The sequence below is a fragment of the Lacerta agilis genome, chromosome 2, assembly GCF_009819535.1.
Source record: "Lacerta agilis isolate rLacAgi1 chromosome 2, rLacAgi1.pri, whole genome shotgun sequence".
In the NCBI taxonomy this organism is placed as follows: Eukaryota; Metazoa; Chordata; class Lepidosauria; order Squamata; family Lacertidae; genus Lacerta; species Lacerta agilis.
Window position 1 is genome coordinate 12,737,130 of NC_046313.1, and position 18,006 is coordinate 12,755,135.

At 48.8% G+C, this 18,006-nt stretch overlaps 1 protein-coding gene across 4 annotated transcripts in view; it reads left to right on the top strand.

The window, feature by feature from the left end:
- The window catches only part of RBMS2 (RNA binding motif single stranded interacting protein 2), a 66,814-nt gene extending 50,405 nt beyond the window's left edge, over positions 1-16,409 (top strand). For all 4 annotated transcript variants that reach the window (XM_033138642.1, XM_033138641.1, XM_033138640.1 and 1 more), the window contains 12 exons: positions 1,841-1,899; positions 2,795-2,886; positions 4,043-4,200; positions 9,050-9,129; positions 9,351-9,460; positions 10,383-10,429; positions 10,624-10,717; positions 10,985-11,035; positions 12,137-12,247; positions 12,343-12,423; positions 15,492-15,578; positions 15,810-16,409. In XM_033138642.1, coding sequence (XP_032994533.1) covers positions 1,841-1,899; positions 2,795-2,886; positions 4,043-4,200; positions 9,050-9,129; positions 9,351-9,460; positions 10,383-10,429; positions 10,624-10,717; positions 10,985-11,035; positions 12,137-12,247; positions 12,343-12,423; positions 15,492-15,572 — 964 coding nt within the window. In that variant the 3' untranslated portion in view covers positions 15,573-15,578; positions 15,810-16,409. The remainder of the gene's footprint in view (positions 1-1,840; positions 1,900-2,794; positions 2,887-4,042; positions 4,201-9,049; positions 9,130-9,350; positions 9,461-10,382; positions 10,430-10,623; positions 10,718-10,984; positions 11,036-12,136; positions 12,248-12,342; positions 12,424-15,491; positions 15,579-15,809) is intronic.
- The last annotated feature ends 1,597 nt before the right edge of the window (positions 16,410-18,006 follow it).

Below are 18,006 nucleotides of genomic sequence, written 5' to 3' on the forward strand. Positions count from 1 at the left end.
AGACAATTTTCAACAGCTCCAGGGTTTTCTTATTCTTGCCTTGGGGCATGCTGGGAGGATGGACAACCCATTTAAGGCACTTTGAATGTTCTGGTTATTTTAAAGCAGATCTCTATAAAGGCAATTGGCATGTTTGCATTGGATATACATAAGAGCTACAATCGGACCGCTGTGCGTTCTGAATGTCTGCGATCGTATCATGTAACAGTGGATTTTTAATATCTGGTGAGGGATTTTAGAAAGCAACAGCAGCACCCCCATACTTCTACACCAAGGAAAGTCCAATTTCAAAACCTTAGTGTTACAAATTTACATACATTGATTGCTTTGCATAATTTATTCTGCTTTGGCCGGCAACTGTCTTAGGTGTTCCACACCACTCCTTGTTCCTCCCTCATAGCAGGCAGAAAAGCAGAATAAATTATGCAAGGTAATCATAATTAAGATGCTCGAATTTGGCATTTCCTGGTTTAGAAGTCTCCTTCTCCCTGTTATTTGTTGGGCTCGGCTTGTGCTGTGTTGTCACTGGTAACCTGCCCCAAAGTCATTCATCACCATCTTTAGGGGTCACCCTGGCTTAGACCCACTCCCTTTGTATGGTGCTGCCAGGGTAATGAGTCTACCACCTGACAGCGACATATCTTACCTAATCAGCACCTGTAACATTTTAAGGGGAGCTCCCTGGCACATCCCAATTACATGTTTACAGACTTCAGATGTTGGGAGTCTTCATCAGGAGACATATGACCAGCCAGTAGGCCTGGGTGATATATTGCTATATCGCCCAGGACCAGTATGTGGGGGCAGACCGCGATGACAGCTTCACTCAGTGGTGTATTGCTGGCGAAACAGTCACCCCTCTTGAGTCCCCCTGCCTCCACCACCCAGCGAGCTGAGGGAGAAACAAACTAGCTGGCTGCTGGAAGCAGAGGGACTGCTTGCACGGCAGTAGGAGGGGGATCAGGAGAGCAGCCCAACCCCGCCTGGCTGCCTTCTCCAGGAGGTGTGCTGCGCCTTCCCTCTCAGAAAGACGGAGCCCACCCTCCCGGTGGAAGGCAACAGTGCAGGGGCTCTTTGGTGCTGCTGGCAGGCCCAGCACTCACCAGCAGCCTCCAGCAGCCCCTTTCCATAAGGCGTGGATAGGGTGGTTTTGCGGGTGGGCTGCGTCATTCCTCCTGGAATTAACGACACCCCCTCCCCCACTGAGGAAAGTGGGGCCAGAGCCCACAAGGCGCTGGGGTGAAAGCAGCTCAGCTCCCACGATCAGAGCTGTGGCAGATGCACCCAGCATCTCGCCGGCTGCAGCCAAAGCAGCTTTTTTCAACATTGGGGTATGTCGCTAAACCGCGTTGTTTGGCTGGTGATACATTGCATTGTTGAAAACCCAACATCGCCCAGCCCTGCTAGCCAGCAGCAAACCTGTCTGCCATGTAAAGTGACATTTGGCCCATAGTCAGGCCTCTGTCCAGGAGCTGTTGCTTGTCTGCCACTTTTCCTCCCCTAACAGCACAATAGCAGTTGCACAATAGGAGTTGTAGTGATGGGAGAAAGCATCGCCTACAGAATGTATTAATGTTCTTCAGATTTCTAGAAGAGGGCAAGGCCTTACCTGGTAGAGACATGATTTCTAGGCCAGCTTTTAAGGCCTGTTTAGAAATGTAGCACTATCTCGGATTTCTCCCAAGGGGATTGCTCAGACCTGCACAAACCACTAGACGCTTGGAGCTTATTGGACTGCGCAGCAGGGAAGGAGAAGAAGAAGAAGGATGTGGCATGTTTTTGGATGTTGGTTATTAACAGCAACGGTATTAATTCCACCATGTGCCTTTGTGCCCCACAGATATGGCAAAATTGTCTCCACCAAGGCCATCCTGGACAAAACGACCAACAAATGCAAAGGCAAGTGCAGATTCGGGGTGTGTGTGTGGCCAACTGGGTGTGGGGAGCACAGTGCTGCAGCGTTGAGAAAGAAAGGGCGTATGGGGATGGAATCGCAGCTAGGGGCACGTGGGGGTTTCCTTGTGGTTTTGGAGAGGGAGAGCTAAGAGGCCAGAGTGCTTCACTGCATCCTTTACCCGATTGCAGCAATCGTTTCTGGGGACCGAGCCTTCTTCCCAAGAAGATACCTTTTCCCCGCACAAGTTCACTCAGTCTCAAGGGGTGCGGGTTTGGCAGGGAGATGGGCTCACAACTCTGGAAAGGAAAGAGGGGCGAGGGAGAGGAAAGGATGAGAATTAGATTCTGGAGCCAAGTTTCTGGGGGAAGATTGGTGCTGTCTGGGAGGTGGGGCAGGGTTATCTGTGTGAGAGGGAGGTGCCAGTGGGGTGGGGGTGGGGTGGGGAGTGGAATTCCTGACATTCCAGACATTGCTGAGGGATGGGATGGGATGGGATGGGGGGGAGGGCGGGAGGAGCATCCACTCAGAACAGAGGCTTGGAGAGGGGAAGGGGAATCGCTCTGCGGTCTTCCTGACAGTGAGGGGCGGGCTCTCCCTCCCTTGATTTCCTGCCAATGTTTGCTAACCAACCAGGTAACACAAGCTCAGCATTGCCCGCTCAGAATTCATCTGTGGCATGCTGGAGGGTGTGGCACTGCAAGGTAATGAAAAGTGTGTGCATGGTGGGAGGAAGGTCAGGGAAAGGGGTCTACCGTGCCATAGACATTGGGGGGGGTGCCTCTAGGCCATGCTAGCTAGTAGAAAGCTGAGTGGTTCTCTGCAAAGGCTGTTTCTCCACCTTCAAAGCAAGGATACGCAAGGCCTGTCCTCTTATTTCCATCTCTTTAATTTCTGCAGGCTATGGCTTTGTGGATTTTGATAGCCCCACAGCGGCCCAGAAGGCAGTGACTGCACTCAAAGCCAGTGGGGTTCAGGCCCAGATGGCCAAGGTAAGACTTGTGTCCCAGCATCTATGGGGGGAGATGCCAGTCCTTCCTTCGCCAGGAGAGAGAGAGGGAAGACAGGAGGGCAACCTCTGGGCTACAGTTCAAATCCCAGGCCAGCTCCCTACACAATGCAGTAAACATGCACAGTGCAAGCATGTCTTTTTAAACATCTGTGTACATGTGTTTGGCAACTATGATTGGGTCAGGCTTTCAAATGAATCGTCCACACTGTGTAGCGTCATAATACTTGCATAGCTGTCTTGTCTGCTGCCTGAGGGCCCAACCACACTTCTGCTTGTCCCGGGCCTAGAAAGCATGGGTCCGAGTGGTTTTCCACTTGTCCCACATTTTCTAGGCACAGGTCCAGGCTGTTTTGCAGCTTTCCCCTGGAAAACATGCTCTTTGCAGGTGAATCGGAACAAACCTGCATTATTCCTGCATTGCAGGGGGTTGGACTTGATGGCCTTTGGGTTACCTTCCAACTCTACAATTCTATGTTTCTATGAAATAGCAATCTGATTGCCGTTTATAGTGGTAAGGAGTGGGGTTTCCTGGGGAAAGTAGCAGGCCGAACGGAGCTTCGGACGAGCGCTAACTCTCTGTATGAAATCATGGGTCCCTCTGATACGCAAAATCCTAAGCCTTAAGATGCCCTATAATATCCCAGTACAGTACAGTGGTACCTCTGGTTACGAATGGGATCCGTTCCAGAGCCCCATTCGTAACCCGTGATGTGCGTAACCTGAAGTGCCATGTCTGTGCATGTGCGCGACGCGATTCAGCACTTCTGCACATGCATGTGACGTCATTTGACACGTCTGCGCATGCGCGAACCGCCGAACCCAGAAGTAACGCGTTCCTTTATTTCTGGGTTCGGCGCGTTCGTAACCCGTGTTGTACGCATCCTGAAGCATTCGTAACAAGAGGTACGACTAGTGTATTTCTCGACAGGGCTCTCCAGGGGTGCAGACTGTGATCACGGACCAAATTCTGTGCCTTGCCTCCTTCTTAGGCGTTGAGAGTCTTTGTGATATGACTGAGGTTGGGAAACGGCTAGTGTCGTGAATTTGGGAAGAGAAGGGGCTGCCTGAAAGGAAGGATTCCCCAGGGACGGGATGGACGATTGCTAGGCAACAGCCTGACTTTCTTGTTTCCATAGCAACAGGAGCAGGATCCCACCAACCTCTACCTGTCAAACCTGCCTCTGGGCATGGACGAGGCTGAATTGGAGTCGATGCTGAAGCCCTTTGGACAAGTCATCTCCACGCGCATCCTTCGCGACGCCAGCGGCACCAGCCGGGGGGTCGGCTTTGCCAGGTCAGGAGGGTGGTGGGCTTTCTCTGTCTACAGGCATACTTCCTTGTGCTCCAGCCCTTGCCGGGGGTCTGGCTTCTTACTCATGTGATCTCGCCTCACACAATGGTGGCAGCTTGCGCCGGTATGCTCCCTGAGGCAGGCGTGCCTGTGCACCTTCCCATGCAGACATGTGCTCACTTGTCTCTGTCGCTGCGCCGCTCTGCTTTCACAGAGACCCAGAAATCACTGGCCACGCAGAGGCTAGCAAGCCCACACCTGGCTGAGTCTTGACCTAGACGCCTTTGTCCAAACATTTGTTTCCACAAGGGCTTTTGCACAGGGACTTGCTAGGACAAACCCTCCCTTATGTATGGAAGGTTTGCAGATATGCTGAACAAACACACGCTCCCTCACCTGGGGGAATGTTTGCATTTCCACTTATATGATGCCCTATTCCTAGGGCCTTGTGTGGATGGTTATTATTGTTGTTGTTGTTGTTAAATTAAATTAGTTTACCGTCCTATACCCACAGGTCTCAGGGCAGTTCACAACATGAAATCACAATATAAAAACACAAAATACATAATAAAAATACACATTTTTAAAGGGCATCTGATGTTAATCAGCCAATGGCCAATTGGTTAAAGGGGAACGTTTTTGCCTCGCACCTAAAGGTGTATAATGAAGGCGCCAGCAGAACCTCCCTGGGGAGAGCATTCCACAAATGGGGAGCCACTTCAGAAAAGGTCCATTTTCAAATCCTTTATTCGACCGATAGTCAGAAAGAAGAAAAACATTTCTCAATACAAAATTATAGAACTAAAAACACCAGAGGGATACACAATTAAAAATAGAACAGCACTAGTAAACCTCATACATATAACCCGCATCAAGGCATTCGATTTTACGCTTCCGACAATTGAGCGCCAGGAAGAGGAATTTAGCCACAGATAAGGCTATTTTCCCAGTGGGCTTAAAGGTCCATTTTTGTGTTGCCACCCTCCGGAGCTGTCGTTGAGGAGGCACATGAAGAAGAGCCTCGGAAGATGATCTCAGGGTATGGGTAGGTTCATATGGAAAGAGGCAGTCCTTGAGGTTTTGCAGTCCTGAGCCGTTTAAGGGTGTATGTATAGGTCAAAACCAGCACTTTGAATTGGGCTTGGAAACTAATTGGTAGCCAGTGTAGTCGGACCAGGACTGGCGTAATATGCTCAAACCGTCTTGCCCCGGCGAGCAAGCTGGCCGCTGAATTCTGCACTAGCTGAAGTTTCCAAACCGTCTTCAGAGGCAGCCCTACGTATAATGCATTGCAGTAATCTAACCTTGAGGTTACATAGGTTTGTCTGTTTCTTGCTCGCTTGGAGCACAAAGTTGTCCAAGGCTGCAGTTTCCTTTCTGAGCTGATCTAGGCATTCTGTTCAACAAGGGGATCCACATCCCTGTGTCTGTTTGCCTACATACATGCAGCGGCCATATTGTTTAGTGCAGGAGTGGGAAAACTAGAGGCTGCTGGATTCCAGCTTCCATTATCTCTCCAACCATTGGGCATGCTGGCTGAGGTTGATGGGAGTTGGGGCCTAGCAACATCTAAGGGGCAACAGGTCGCCCATCCCTGGTTTATTGCAAGACGCTGTGTGACTCACAATACAGTGGTACCTCGGTTTACAAACAGCCCTGTTTACGAACTATTCGGTTTACGAACTCCACAAAACCGGAAGTAGTGTCCCGGTTTGCGAACTTTACTTTGGTCTAAGAACGGAATCTGAACAGTGGAAGGGCACCGGCGGCAGGAGGCCTCATTAGGGAAAGCACGCCTCAGTTTAAGAATGGTTTCGGTTTAAGAACGGACTTCCAGAACGGATTAAGTTCGTAAACCGAGGTACCACTGTATTGAGTTTTTCAATCAATCCCCTTTCTGCAAATGTCAAACTCACTGCAAGGTATTTGCCAGGCTGTAGAAGTACTTTTAGGCAGACGTACCCTGGTGGTCTTTATCTGCTCACACACATCTGGGTGGACACAGCCATCTCAGTTCCCACATTCCCTGCTTCCTGTATTAGCTGGGACAGCTTCTCCTGTTCTGTCCTACAATGCCCCCTGCTGCCAGGTTTCCATTTTACACCAGATGGGGCCTGGCTCCTCCTCCTCCTCCAACCAGCACCACCTTGCAGCTTTCTGTCATCATCAACATACCCAAGGGGGGCACTTTGGATTGCACCATTCCCTAAATTAGAATTAGGAATTGTACCTTAACAATGGCTACTTTATTTACTATGCAGAAAATTGCAGAGAAACAAGAACTCAAGCCGCAACAATGATTTGAATGATTCAAAACAAAATAAAATAAAAAATTCCTTCCAGTAGCACCTTAGAGACCAACTAAGTTTGTTCTTGGTATGAGCTTTTGTGTGCATGCACACTTCTTCAGATACGAGATACATGAAAGCTCATACCAAGAACAAACTTAGTTGGTCTCTAAGGTGCTACTGGAAGGAATTTTTTATTTTATTTTGTTTTGACTGGCAGACTCAACACAGCTACCTACCTGTAACTTGAATGATTCAAGTTTTTCAAGTCTCTTATGGATAGATTTATTTCTTAAAGTTTATATGTCAGGTGAAATTAATGTGCCAGGACAAGGCCCTGTTTCAGAGATTCTTCTTCAGCTAATAGAGTCTTAAAGTTTTAAGGTTAACGTGTACTGGTTGCTTAGAGTTGTCAACCTTAAAACTTTATGACTCTATTAGCTGAAGAAGAATCCATAAGAGACTTGAAAAACTTGAATCATTCAAATCATCGTTGTGGCCTGAGTTCATGTTTCTCTACTTTATTTTCTAGCCAACTGATGGCACTGGACATCATTGTTCCTGATGGGATAGGAGAGAAATTCGGGTGGTTTTACACATAATTTCCAAGTGGGCATCCTCCTCTAATATGTCCAAGCCAATTATTATCTTGCACCCCCTTGTGGCAGGGAATGAGGTACTACAAGTCCAGTAGCTCTTAAAAGCTAGAAGGGAATTATTATGATACTAACAATGTGTGCAGTTATTATAGCATACCAGTGTATGAACACATGCCAACCTTGCAGCAGCTTCTTGCAGCACTGGATTTGATGCATCTGGTTGCCTGGAGATGAAAGTGATTCTAGACAGGTGCTCGGTCCCAAAATAGAATGAATCTCAGTTATTTGGGCTTTCCAGGCCTGTTTCAATGTTAAGCTTTGAGCTCTTGGATTCAGTTTTAAAGAAATGTTCATTGCACAACTTTCCAAAGTGGAATCTGCAGGCAGGGTCCTAAAGAATCATGTCTGTGGGTTAGATTCTGGTAGAGTCACATAGTAAGCTGATTCCTGTCTAACTTTTCTTTACATGTGTACTCACTGAATCACTTTTAACATGTGAATCCTTGAGCGGAAAGGAGTAAAAAACTGGTCATAAGATAGAAGTGTTCTACTTAGGATTGCTAGCTCACCCCGGGCAGTTTTTCTGACAAGCAGAAATTCAGCAACTAGAGATTTTCCATCTCTACATATCTCTCTTGGGGAAAGCGTTATTGTTGAATTCCTCTCTCACACACAACCATTATAGGCACAGAAGCCCTGATGGAAGAAGGTGGGTGGCAGCTCTTAACATCACAATGTTCTTCCTGAAGTTTAGTCGGAATGTACTTTCTAGTAACCTGAAGCCATTGATTCCAGTCCTACCCACTGGAGCAGGAAAAGAAAACAACCTTGCTCCATCTTCCATGTAACAGCCCTTGAGATATTTACAAATGGCTATCATACCTCCTCTCAATCTCCTCTTTACCAGGCTTAACATACCCAACTCCATCAACCATTCCTCCATACCCTCTGTCATAAAAATTAGGTTCAACCCCAGAAGGGAGTCCACGAACCCGGGGGAGAACCTTAGTAGGGCTCCCCTCCTCTCAAGAGCACTTATGAATAAATAGAGACGATACAGAATCTCCCAAGGCAAGGCGATAGCCCTTTATTAGAAACTGCTGCAGCAGGGTGTCTTGCAAGCAAAAGACCCCGAACAAAGGCGCGCAAGCTCCTATATAGACTTTTGAAATTGCCCCCCTCCAGCTCAAGACCACCCCTCCATACATTAGAATTACATCACAAATTGGGAGGGTCTGGTAGCAGTGATCTGAGCATCTTGGACCCTGCCCCCATGTCTCCTCTTGCCCTCCACCAAAAACCCATCAGGTGAAACAAAAGATATTTACATTTCCCTATATCCCAGCCAAGTTAATCACACCCTTTTGTCTGACACTCAGATATCAGGTTGCCAGAGATTATCACTCAGGCAGAGGGCTGCTGAGTAGCTGGAGGGGCAACCCCCCCCTTTGTTCCTGAGACAAAGAAATACTTGGTCAGTTGGGAGTCAAAATGGAGTGAGGCCTGTCTGTGCTGTTTTTCAGACATGTGGCCTTATTTGTTTTGGTACATTAATAACAATTATTACATATAAATAAAATACCTTAAAATTCTTACAACACCTTGATCATCCTGGCCGCCCTACTTTGCAAACGTTCCAGCTTGTCAATATCCTTCTTAATTTGTGACACCCAGAACTGGACACAGTACTCCAGCTGTGGCCTGACCAAGGCAGAATAGAGCAGTACTATTACTTCTCTCGATCTGGACACTAGAATTCTGTTGATGCAACCTAGAACAGCATTTGCTTTTTTTTTCTTTCTCTTTTTATGCCGCTTTTGCTTCACGTCTGTAGGAATCTCAGTGTGACCTGGAGCAGGCGGGCTATAACTTTGCAATTAAGTGTGGCCCCTCCACTTACCGGTACATTGACACCCTCCCCAGCCCAGCATCCTCAATTGTTTCTTTTCCTGCTTCTTCCCCCAGGATGGAGTCTACAGAAAAGTGTGAAGCTATCATCACGCACTTCAATGGCAAATATATCAAAACACCTCCAGGGGTCCCAGGTGAGAAGCACCATTGGCTGTGAGGCTTGAGTGGTGGTGGGAGCCTGGCAGCTAAGACTGTCTCGGGAGGATGTGTGGACTGCGCTTGTGAGGAACAGCAAGGAAGAATTCTGAGCCATTTTCTGCATGCCGCAGAGTCAAGCGATAAAGCTTTTCCTATGCTGTATTGTTTTGCAGTGCAGCTGGATTCCCCCTCACAAAATGCTCCTTTCCCTTTGCAGCACCTCCAGATCCATTGCTTTGCAAATTTGCTGATGGCGGCCAGAAGAAGCGCCAGAATCAGGGCAAATACGTGCAGAACGGGCGAGCTTGGCCACGGGAGAATGACACGGTAAGGGAGGGGGCAGCAGGGAATGGGGGGTGCGCCCAGCAGCAGGTAGAGACCAGCCCTATGGCTATTTCGTGTAGCTGGTGGACGGCCTTTGGTTTAGTGGGCTGGCCTTAGGTTGTGCAGGCTTGGGGATTAGACATTCTCTTTGGGGCAGGAGTGAGGAACCTCCAGTCCACAGGCTGAACATCGCCTGCCAGGGCTCCCCATTTTTTTGGAAGCCACGCCCTACACCTGAGATAATACACGACGTCAGCTGTGGGGCAGGTAAGAGTAGACTTTCAATTCAGAGCTTAAAGTGAGCTCATTTTGTTCCTTTGATGGAGCAAAGTGCGCTCCCACCCCCCATCAGTTGATGATGAGAGTGCGCTTTGAACAAGGAAGGTAAAGCTGCTCCAATCAGTGGAAACCGCTCCTCCTTTCCAGTGCTGCTCTTTGAACGTCTAGAAACCAAACAGGCAGTGCTGGGCTGTATGAAAGCCTTTTGCGAGCTCTTTAAGCCTTCAATTTTTGGAGGTTTAAGGCGTATCACCGCACTGCTTGCAAAGGGCTTTCAAACAGCCCTGTGCTGTGCTTTGAAGCCCCGACAATTGGGGCTTCAAAGTGCAGAATTGGTGGACGTCAGGTAATTGACAGGGGGACACCCACCTGCCCAATTTGGCCTGCCACGGGTTGGAGAGATTAGGATCTGGCACATTGGGCAGAAAAGTTTCCCCGCCCCTGCTTTTAGGGTCCTGGCTGGTTGCAGGAGTTTGCCTGTGAGACTACTTGAGGTGGCATCATCAGGGGTTCCACTAAGCAGGGTGAGGCTTGCAACCTGCCCCTAGGAAGGCACAGAAGCAGTTGCTGATTGGTTGAGCTGAGATCTTGGTGGGTCAGGAGAATGGGAGGTGCCACGTATGAACTGTCTACTATTTCCATGCAGGGTGGGATGACCTTGACCTATGACCCCACAACAGCGCTACAAAATGGGTATGTCTTCTCCTTTCCCTGTTTCTTCGTATTGTAACCAAGAAATAGTTTGGTAGGCGATCTGGTCCTAGCCTTTGAGGAGACCTGGCAGAATAAGATCTGCATATGTGTGAGGCTATGGGAAGGGCTGTACATTTAGCCTCCTCTGAAGCCGTATGAAGCGCTTTAACGATTTCTCCCCACACCCTCTGCAGGTTCTACACAACACCCTACAGCCTGGCCCCCAACAGGATGATTGCCCAGACTGCGCTCTCTCCTTATCTCCCGTCACCCGTTTCTTCCTACCAGGTACTTCTCTCTTATCCCCAGCTTTGTATGTGATCAGCACAGGCCTTGATTTAAACATCTACTGTCATAGAGCTGTTTTGGGCCTACGAGTGTGAGCTGCAAATCTGGAAGCCTTTGCTTCAAATCTCACCTCAGACACTTATCTCTCGGCCCTTTGCCTATCAGTGATATGGGGATAGTAAGACTGGCCGACTTTTAAGAGCTTTTCCAAGAATTACTAAGTGAAATGTGTTACCGATAACTATCTACTTCTATTACTCTCTCTAGGTTCACAGCCCGTCATGGATGCACCATCAGTCATACCTCATGCCGCCCACGGTGAGACCCCTTCCTCCCATAATATCCACCTGGAGTTCTTGTCTAAGGGCTTTTTTTTTTGCAAGTAACACCCTTTTTGTTTGGAACATAAACTTAATTTTGATGCAGAATGCAGAGCAGAAGATGCAAAAAGTCATCTAAGCATCACATGAGAGAGCAACCTAAAGCTTGAGGCCCTTGTCCAGTTCCGGTCCAGGATATTAGATGACACCCCCTTTCCCCAAGGCCGTCAGAAAGCTGAGGGGACCACGATGAATGTAGAAAAAACTTCACCCCTGGCTTGCAGCCAGCATATGCCACCTAATTATTTTACATCACAGAGGCTTCTTCTGACTTCACTTCAATAATAATAATAATAATAATAATAATAATAATAATAATAATAATAATAATAATAATTTATTTATACACCGCCCATTTAGCTGGGTTTCCCCAGCCACTCTGGGCAGCTCCCAACAGAATATTAAAAACACGATAAAACATCAAACATTAGAAACTTCCCTAAACAGGGCTGCCTTCAGATGTCTTTTAAAAGTCAGACAATTGTTTATTTCCTTGACATCTGATGGGAGGGCATTCCACAGGGCAGGCGCCACCACCGAGAAGGCCCTCTGCCTGGTTCCCTGTAGCTTTGCTTCTCACAGTGAGGTGACTTCCAGAAGCCCTCGGAGCTGGACCTCAGTGTCCGGGCAGAATGATGGGGGTGGAGACAGTCCTCCAGGTGTACTGGGCCGAAGCCGTTTAGGGCTTTAAAGGTCAGCACCAACACTTTGAATTGTGCTCAGAAATATACTGGGAGCCAATGTAGGTATTTCAAGACCGGTGTTATATGGTCTCAGCAGCCACTCCCAGTCACCAGTCTAGCTGCCGCATTCTGGATTAATGGTAGTTTCCGGGTCACCTTCAAAGGTAGCCCCACATAGAGCCCCACCTTTAACTGCTGCCAGTGTCTCCGCTGCCATGAGTTATTCCAGGCCCTTTATGGACACTTCTCTCCTTCCATTACCTTATTCCCATACTTTTTTTTCTTTAACCTCTCTCTCTCTCTCTCTCTCTCTCTCTCTCTCTCTCTCTCTCTCTCTCGTCATTGTTGCTAAGCAGGGCACAGTGCTGACACCTACCATGGACCATGCGATTTCCATCCAGCCCACTTCCATGATGGGGCCCCTAACTCAGCAGCTGGGCCACCTGTCCCTCAGCAGTGCTGGCACAGTAAGTGTCTTCTTCCTCCTCTACCCTTGTCGGAGGGGCTTTTGCCCACATCCCCTGTGCCTTTTTGACATCCTCCTCTCCCTCCGTCCCACTAGTACATGCCAGCAGCAGCAGCTATGCAAGGAGCCTACATCCCCCAGTACACACCTGTGCCTTCCTCTAGTGTCGCAGTTGAGGTAAGAGGCCCTTTTGTTATTTCTTCCTAAGTTGGGGGTGCATGCCAGGCACCAATATCTCTCTCTCTCTCTCTCTCTCTCTCTCTCTCTCTCTCTCTCTCTCTCTCTCTCTCTCTCACACACACACACGCACGCACACACACACACCACAGCTGGGGACTGTTTTATTAGTACTGATCATTATTGTAACCATTATTTCTAGACCGTTCTTCATCTGACAATCAGAGGGCGGAATCCTACACAAAATACTATATTACAAAATGCATAGTACAGTCGTACCTTGGATCTCAAATGCCTTGGCTCCCGAACAAATCGGCTCCCGAACCATCAAAACGCGGAAGTGATTGTTCCAGTTTGCAAATGTTCTTTGGAACCCGAACGTCTGACAGGGCTTCCGCAGCTTCTGATTGGCTGCAGGAGCTTCCTGCAGCCAATCAGAAGCCGCGCTTTGGTTTCCGAACGTTTTGGAAGTCGAACGGACTTCTGGAATGGATTCCATTTGACTTCCAAGGTACAGCTGTACAAAGTATTCCACAGCAGACACCATCACAGTCAATTCTGAATATTTTGCAAGAAGCTGAATGCGGCGCACTAGGTCACATTCTTCCAGAAACCAGGTGGGGGGGGGGAGTGCTTTCAAAAGATGACTAAAGGCAATACTGGCCAGTCATCTCTCTAATAGGAAGGACTTCTGTAATTGTTGTGGTAGCTTTGTTCTGGGTGCCTATAACAGACATTGCCAGCAGGGCCTCCCCACTCATTTTAAAGCCCAGGTTGCATGCACTGGGAGAGGCTGTCTGCTACGTATTTGGGCCCTAGGCCGTTTGCATCTTTAGGCAACTAAGGTCAAAACTTTAAATCAGTCCCAGGAACCAGGGCCGCTCCTGAAAGATTCCACTTTGGGACATCATACAGCAGGCATGGCAAACCTCTGGCCCTGCCAGGACTCTTAATTTGCCCCACAAAGTTACCATCCCCCATCCAGGCATACCTGTCGCTCACCTGACATCAGATGAAGCTGCAGCTGCAAAGGAACAATTGAGAGCCTTAGAGTGTGTTCCTGATTGTGCCTTCACAAGTGTGGCTGGCATAAGCGACGTGGGGCAAGCTGTGCTGCTGGGCTTGGATCCACGCAGGAACCCACTAGCATTCATTGCCAAATTTAAAGGCTGCTGAGTGCAAGACATGCTTGCAAAGGAACAGTTGGGAGAGCAGGCTCCTGGTTGCCCCTTTACCACTGCTGCTTGCGTTTAGCGGCACCGAATACGAGACGTGCTGCTTTGACCAGGGGTCGGGTCCTCCTGGTGTTGTGTGAGGTCATGTGATTGGCAGCCCTGCCGTCAAATGTGATTCATGAAGGGTTGGCCACAGTTGCATCCAGCCCACCAACCAAAAAGGGGTTCCCCGCCCCTGCCGTAAAGTAACCGGAGCTGCAGCATTCAACGCTAGTTTCTGCTCCTGGGTTGCTTAGAACACAGTGCAGTAATCCAATCCTGAGATTATCAGAGCATGGATTATAGTGGCCAGGCTATCTTGGCCTAAGGACAGCTGTAGGGATGAGGCACCTGTTTGTGCAGAGATTCTTTAGCTTGCAGCAATAAGCTTTTTTCGCATTTGTGTGTTTAAAACAGGCAAGTGGGTGGGTGGGAGGGAGGGAGGAATCCAGTGTGTATACACACCCAGGGCTTTTCCCCCCCCTCAGCCAGAACTTGCAGGAGCTCAGTTCCGGCCCCTGTCAGGTGAATGCCATTGCCATTCTAAGAGAACAAGGGAGAAGTTCATTGCGAGCTCTGAAACCTCTTTTCTAGAAAAATAACACTGTATACACCATAAGTTTAAGACACATTTAAGCACCCACTTCTGAAACAATCTTAGGACCTGCACAAAGCTACCATTTCAGCACCCTTAACAGTTCCCAGGACTGTGTGTGTGTGTGTGTGTGTGTGTGTGTGTGCGCCCGCGCGCTTTAAATTATGGTGTGTACACAGCCCAGGCCTAGACCCCAACCACCGTGTTCAAAGGCAGTGCTTGCATGCATGAGAAATAAACCTAGTTCCCAATCCCACTGCCAAAATGGTCTGGCCTGTTTGGACCTTTGTGAAACCATCTTCCTCCCCACTACTGCCCTCTGGCTTTAGGAGATATAAAGTATCATTCTACCGAACCATTTTAAGTTGGTGTAGGACTTTGGTTTCCAGCTAATGTTTAACAAGGATCATCTTTGTACTGAGTAAGGGCTTGAGGGGGCATCCAGATCACCTCGGCCAGCTGACTCATTCCCATGCAGGTGGAGGCCTGGCCAAAGAGCCCTTTAACCTTCTCTTGCCAAGCAACAGAGGCGGTGTCACATTTCTCTGCTTACACAACTTAGCAGCAAACTTGTGTGTGTGTGTGTGTGTGTGTGTGTGTGTGTGTGACGAGGTGGCAAATTAGAGCCGCCGAAAAACACAATAAGGGAAGTGAGGGGATGGGGTGGAGAGCAAGGCCTACACTAGGAGATTGTCAGAGGAATGGTGAGAGGCACCAGCTGGGGAACCCCCAAGGGAAGAAGGCTCAGAGCCCGGTGAGTGGTGGTGGGACAACAATGAGTTGTCAGAAGGACAAGACTGGGAGGAGGAGGTGTTGGCAACTGAAGAGGTAACAGGGCTGAATGAGCAGGGAGAGTCTGTGGCTGAGAGAAGTCCAGAATCAGAGACAGGCTAGTGAAGAGTCATAGGGTCTCCAGCTTTTGCTGCAATGAGCTCCTCTCCCCGCTGCTCTCCCAGAACCAGGAGAGGCATGAAGAGGGCAGAGGAGAAGTTCACTTCACGCAGGCACAGTCTCAGATTGCTTGGGGGGGGGGAACTCTGGAGAGGAGGGGACTTAGGCAGCTGTGGGGAGGTGGGGACCTTCAGTCTTCCCAGCTGCTTCATGGGGGCAAGACCAACCGGAGATGAGTCGCTGTGCACAGTAGGCCTGACACACCCGTGCAGATCCAACTTGGCCTTGCTCAACTTAGTCGACCTGATAGGTTCGGTTCGGGAAGAAAAGTCTCCCACCCCAATTCCCCTAATGGTGTTTTGTCACAGGAGAACAGTGGCCAGCAGAGCCATGTGACAGTGGAGTCCCCATCGGATCATGCTGCCTACTCGTACCAGTACAACAAGTAACAACAGGTAAGGTGGAAGTGGGGAGGTATTGTGTAGGGCACGGAAGGACAGCTCCATTTCTCCCAGAGGGCAAAAGCAACATCTGTCTAAGGCCTGGTTATCAGCCAGTTCCAGGAGGGCTGGGGATGGTGCCAGAGGCTGGACCGCTTCGACTTGACCCTGGGGCCACAAGCTCAGCAGGGGCCTACTCAGGATAGCACCCGCCCTCGTAATTACCTCCATTTTCCATCCTTCTAGCACCATCGAGCAGCTCAGCTCTGAGCAGTCACTTCGAGGGAGACAACTTTTATTTTTGTTTAATTTGTGCTGCGTTTAGAAGATGGAACCATTTTTTTTCCTGCAAAGAAAAAATGATGTTTTTGTTTTTGTTTTGTGTTTTAAAAAAGGAAATAACCGCAATAGACTTTTGACACCGAGGAACCAAAGGAGGTTAGCGTGGGGGTGGAAAGGATATGGCCCCCCGACCCTTAGATGTACAGATGGACTAAGGACTATTTTAATACAAGGAAAACATTTTTGTGTGTGCGTGTGTTTGCGCATTAATTTTCTTGTTAACAGCAAAGTCAAACGCTTTGGATGCCACAAAATTCCCCAGAGAAGAACAATTGTTATTGTTATTTTTTTCCTCGCTCTCTTTTTTGGAAAGATGGCTCTCCAACTCTGGGAGGAATTTTTTTATTTTTTATTTTTTGCTCCTTTGAATTTGTTTTGTTTTATTTTCTTTGGTCATTTAAAAGATTTTTTAAAGGACAAATATGCAAAAGTGTTTGAATATTTTTGTTGTTGTTTTATAAGAAAAAAAATGCTCTGAGAAAGCCCCACCTCGCAGCTGTTAGGGGAAACAAAATCAATGCAGACGTCTTCTTCTTTTTCTTCCTTGGGGTGGGAGTGGGGAGGGGTGGGAATTTTGCTTTGAAAGGATTATTTTATTATTTCAAGAGGGTATTTTTTTTTTCTAAAAAAGACAAATTTACAAAAAAACAAAAAAGGAAACCTACAAAAAAAATCTACAAAAAAAATGAAAACTACAAAAAAAAATATGAACTTTTGACGGCAGCAAGAGAGGCTTGCAAAAAAAAACTTGTCAAGTTGGAGGAGGGAGATGAAGTGGCTGGTGGCTTTTGATGAACGGACTATTTTGCGGGGGGGCAAAAGTTCTGCCCCAGCTGAGAGAGAGAAAGAAAGAAACAAAGTTTGCTCCAGACCTCGATTTCTGCCCTCTACCCTGTCCGACGGGACCGGTTCTTGCTGGATTGCTTTGGACTCTGTTTTGAGCTTCTGCGCAGACCCTTCTTTGCTTTCACACGGACTTCCCCCCCTCGCCCGCCCTGCTCTGGATCAGGGGAACAATAAACTGATTGAGGAACCTGCTCTGCCCCGTGATGTGTCGTCGCTTCCGGACTCTTGGACACTGAATGGACGCGTTGCCAGCAACAGCGCTTCGCCCTCCTGCCCTCTCCTGCCCCACCTCCCGACCCCCCCTTGGGACACACACACACAGTGCCTTCTGCTGCCTGCGGTCCGGACTGTGCTGCCGTATGCCCCCCCCCCCCTCCGACTCCTGCATGCCTGTCAAACCCAGGTGCACAGAGCCTCTCTTTTTCTTGGCAAACCAGTTGGGGGCGCAGAGGTCGATGCTTCCAGCTGGCGGGGATTTGGGGGGGGGCGGGGGTGGGGAGGTCTGTTCCGGATGCTTTAAAAAAAAAACCCACCCTCACACACAAAATGGAGCATCTAGCACCTTGCAGGGGATGGCTGAGTTCCCCACCCCCACCTCGAAACAGATATCCTAGTACTATGCACGTTTCCCTTCCTCACCCGCCCCCCTCCAAACAAGCCCTTGGTTTCTGGCTCCCCAGATTCGCAATAGCAGGAGACTATGTGCAATAATCCGGCCCTTCCTACAGCGCGTTTCCCTGGAGAACCTCTCGAAGGTACCAAGTGCTTTAGACACCTCTGCATGTTTTCTCTCCGTTTTCTCCTCTCCCCCCCCCCCCCGAAAAAACCCTGCTTTCTCCCAACCAGATGGTGCTAAAAGACTTATCCTCTCTTCCACCATAAAATCAGCCCGGCTGGCATGAAGCTGACCCTTTTCACCTTGTTTTTAGATGTTGCTTCCCGCCTCCCACTCCCCCCTCCGGACGCGATCATGAGAAACCTTCCCCCTCCTCCTTTCTTGATGCCCAACTCATACCTTTGATGAAATAGCTCTTATGCAGCTGACAATCAGGGAGGACTAATTGCAGAGGGCCATACGGGTGGTCATGTGAGCCAGGGATTGAGAGCGTGGAAGTGTGTGTGTGTGTGTGTGTGTGTGTGTGTGTGTGTGTTTGTATGCACAGCACATGTAGGATGGCACTGGGAGAAGGTATCCCTGCAGAACTGGGCTTTTCTTTTCTTTTTAAAGGATCTGTACTTTGTCCTGACTGTTAAG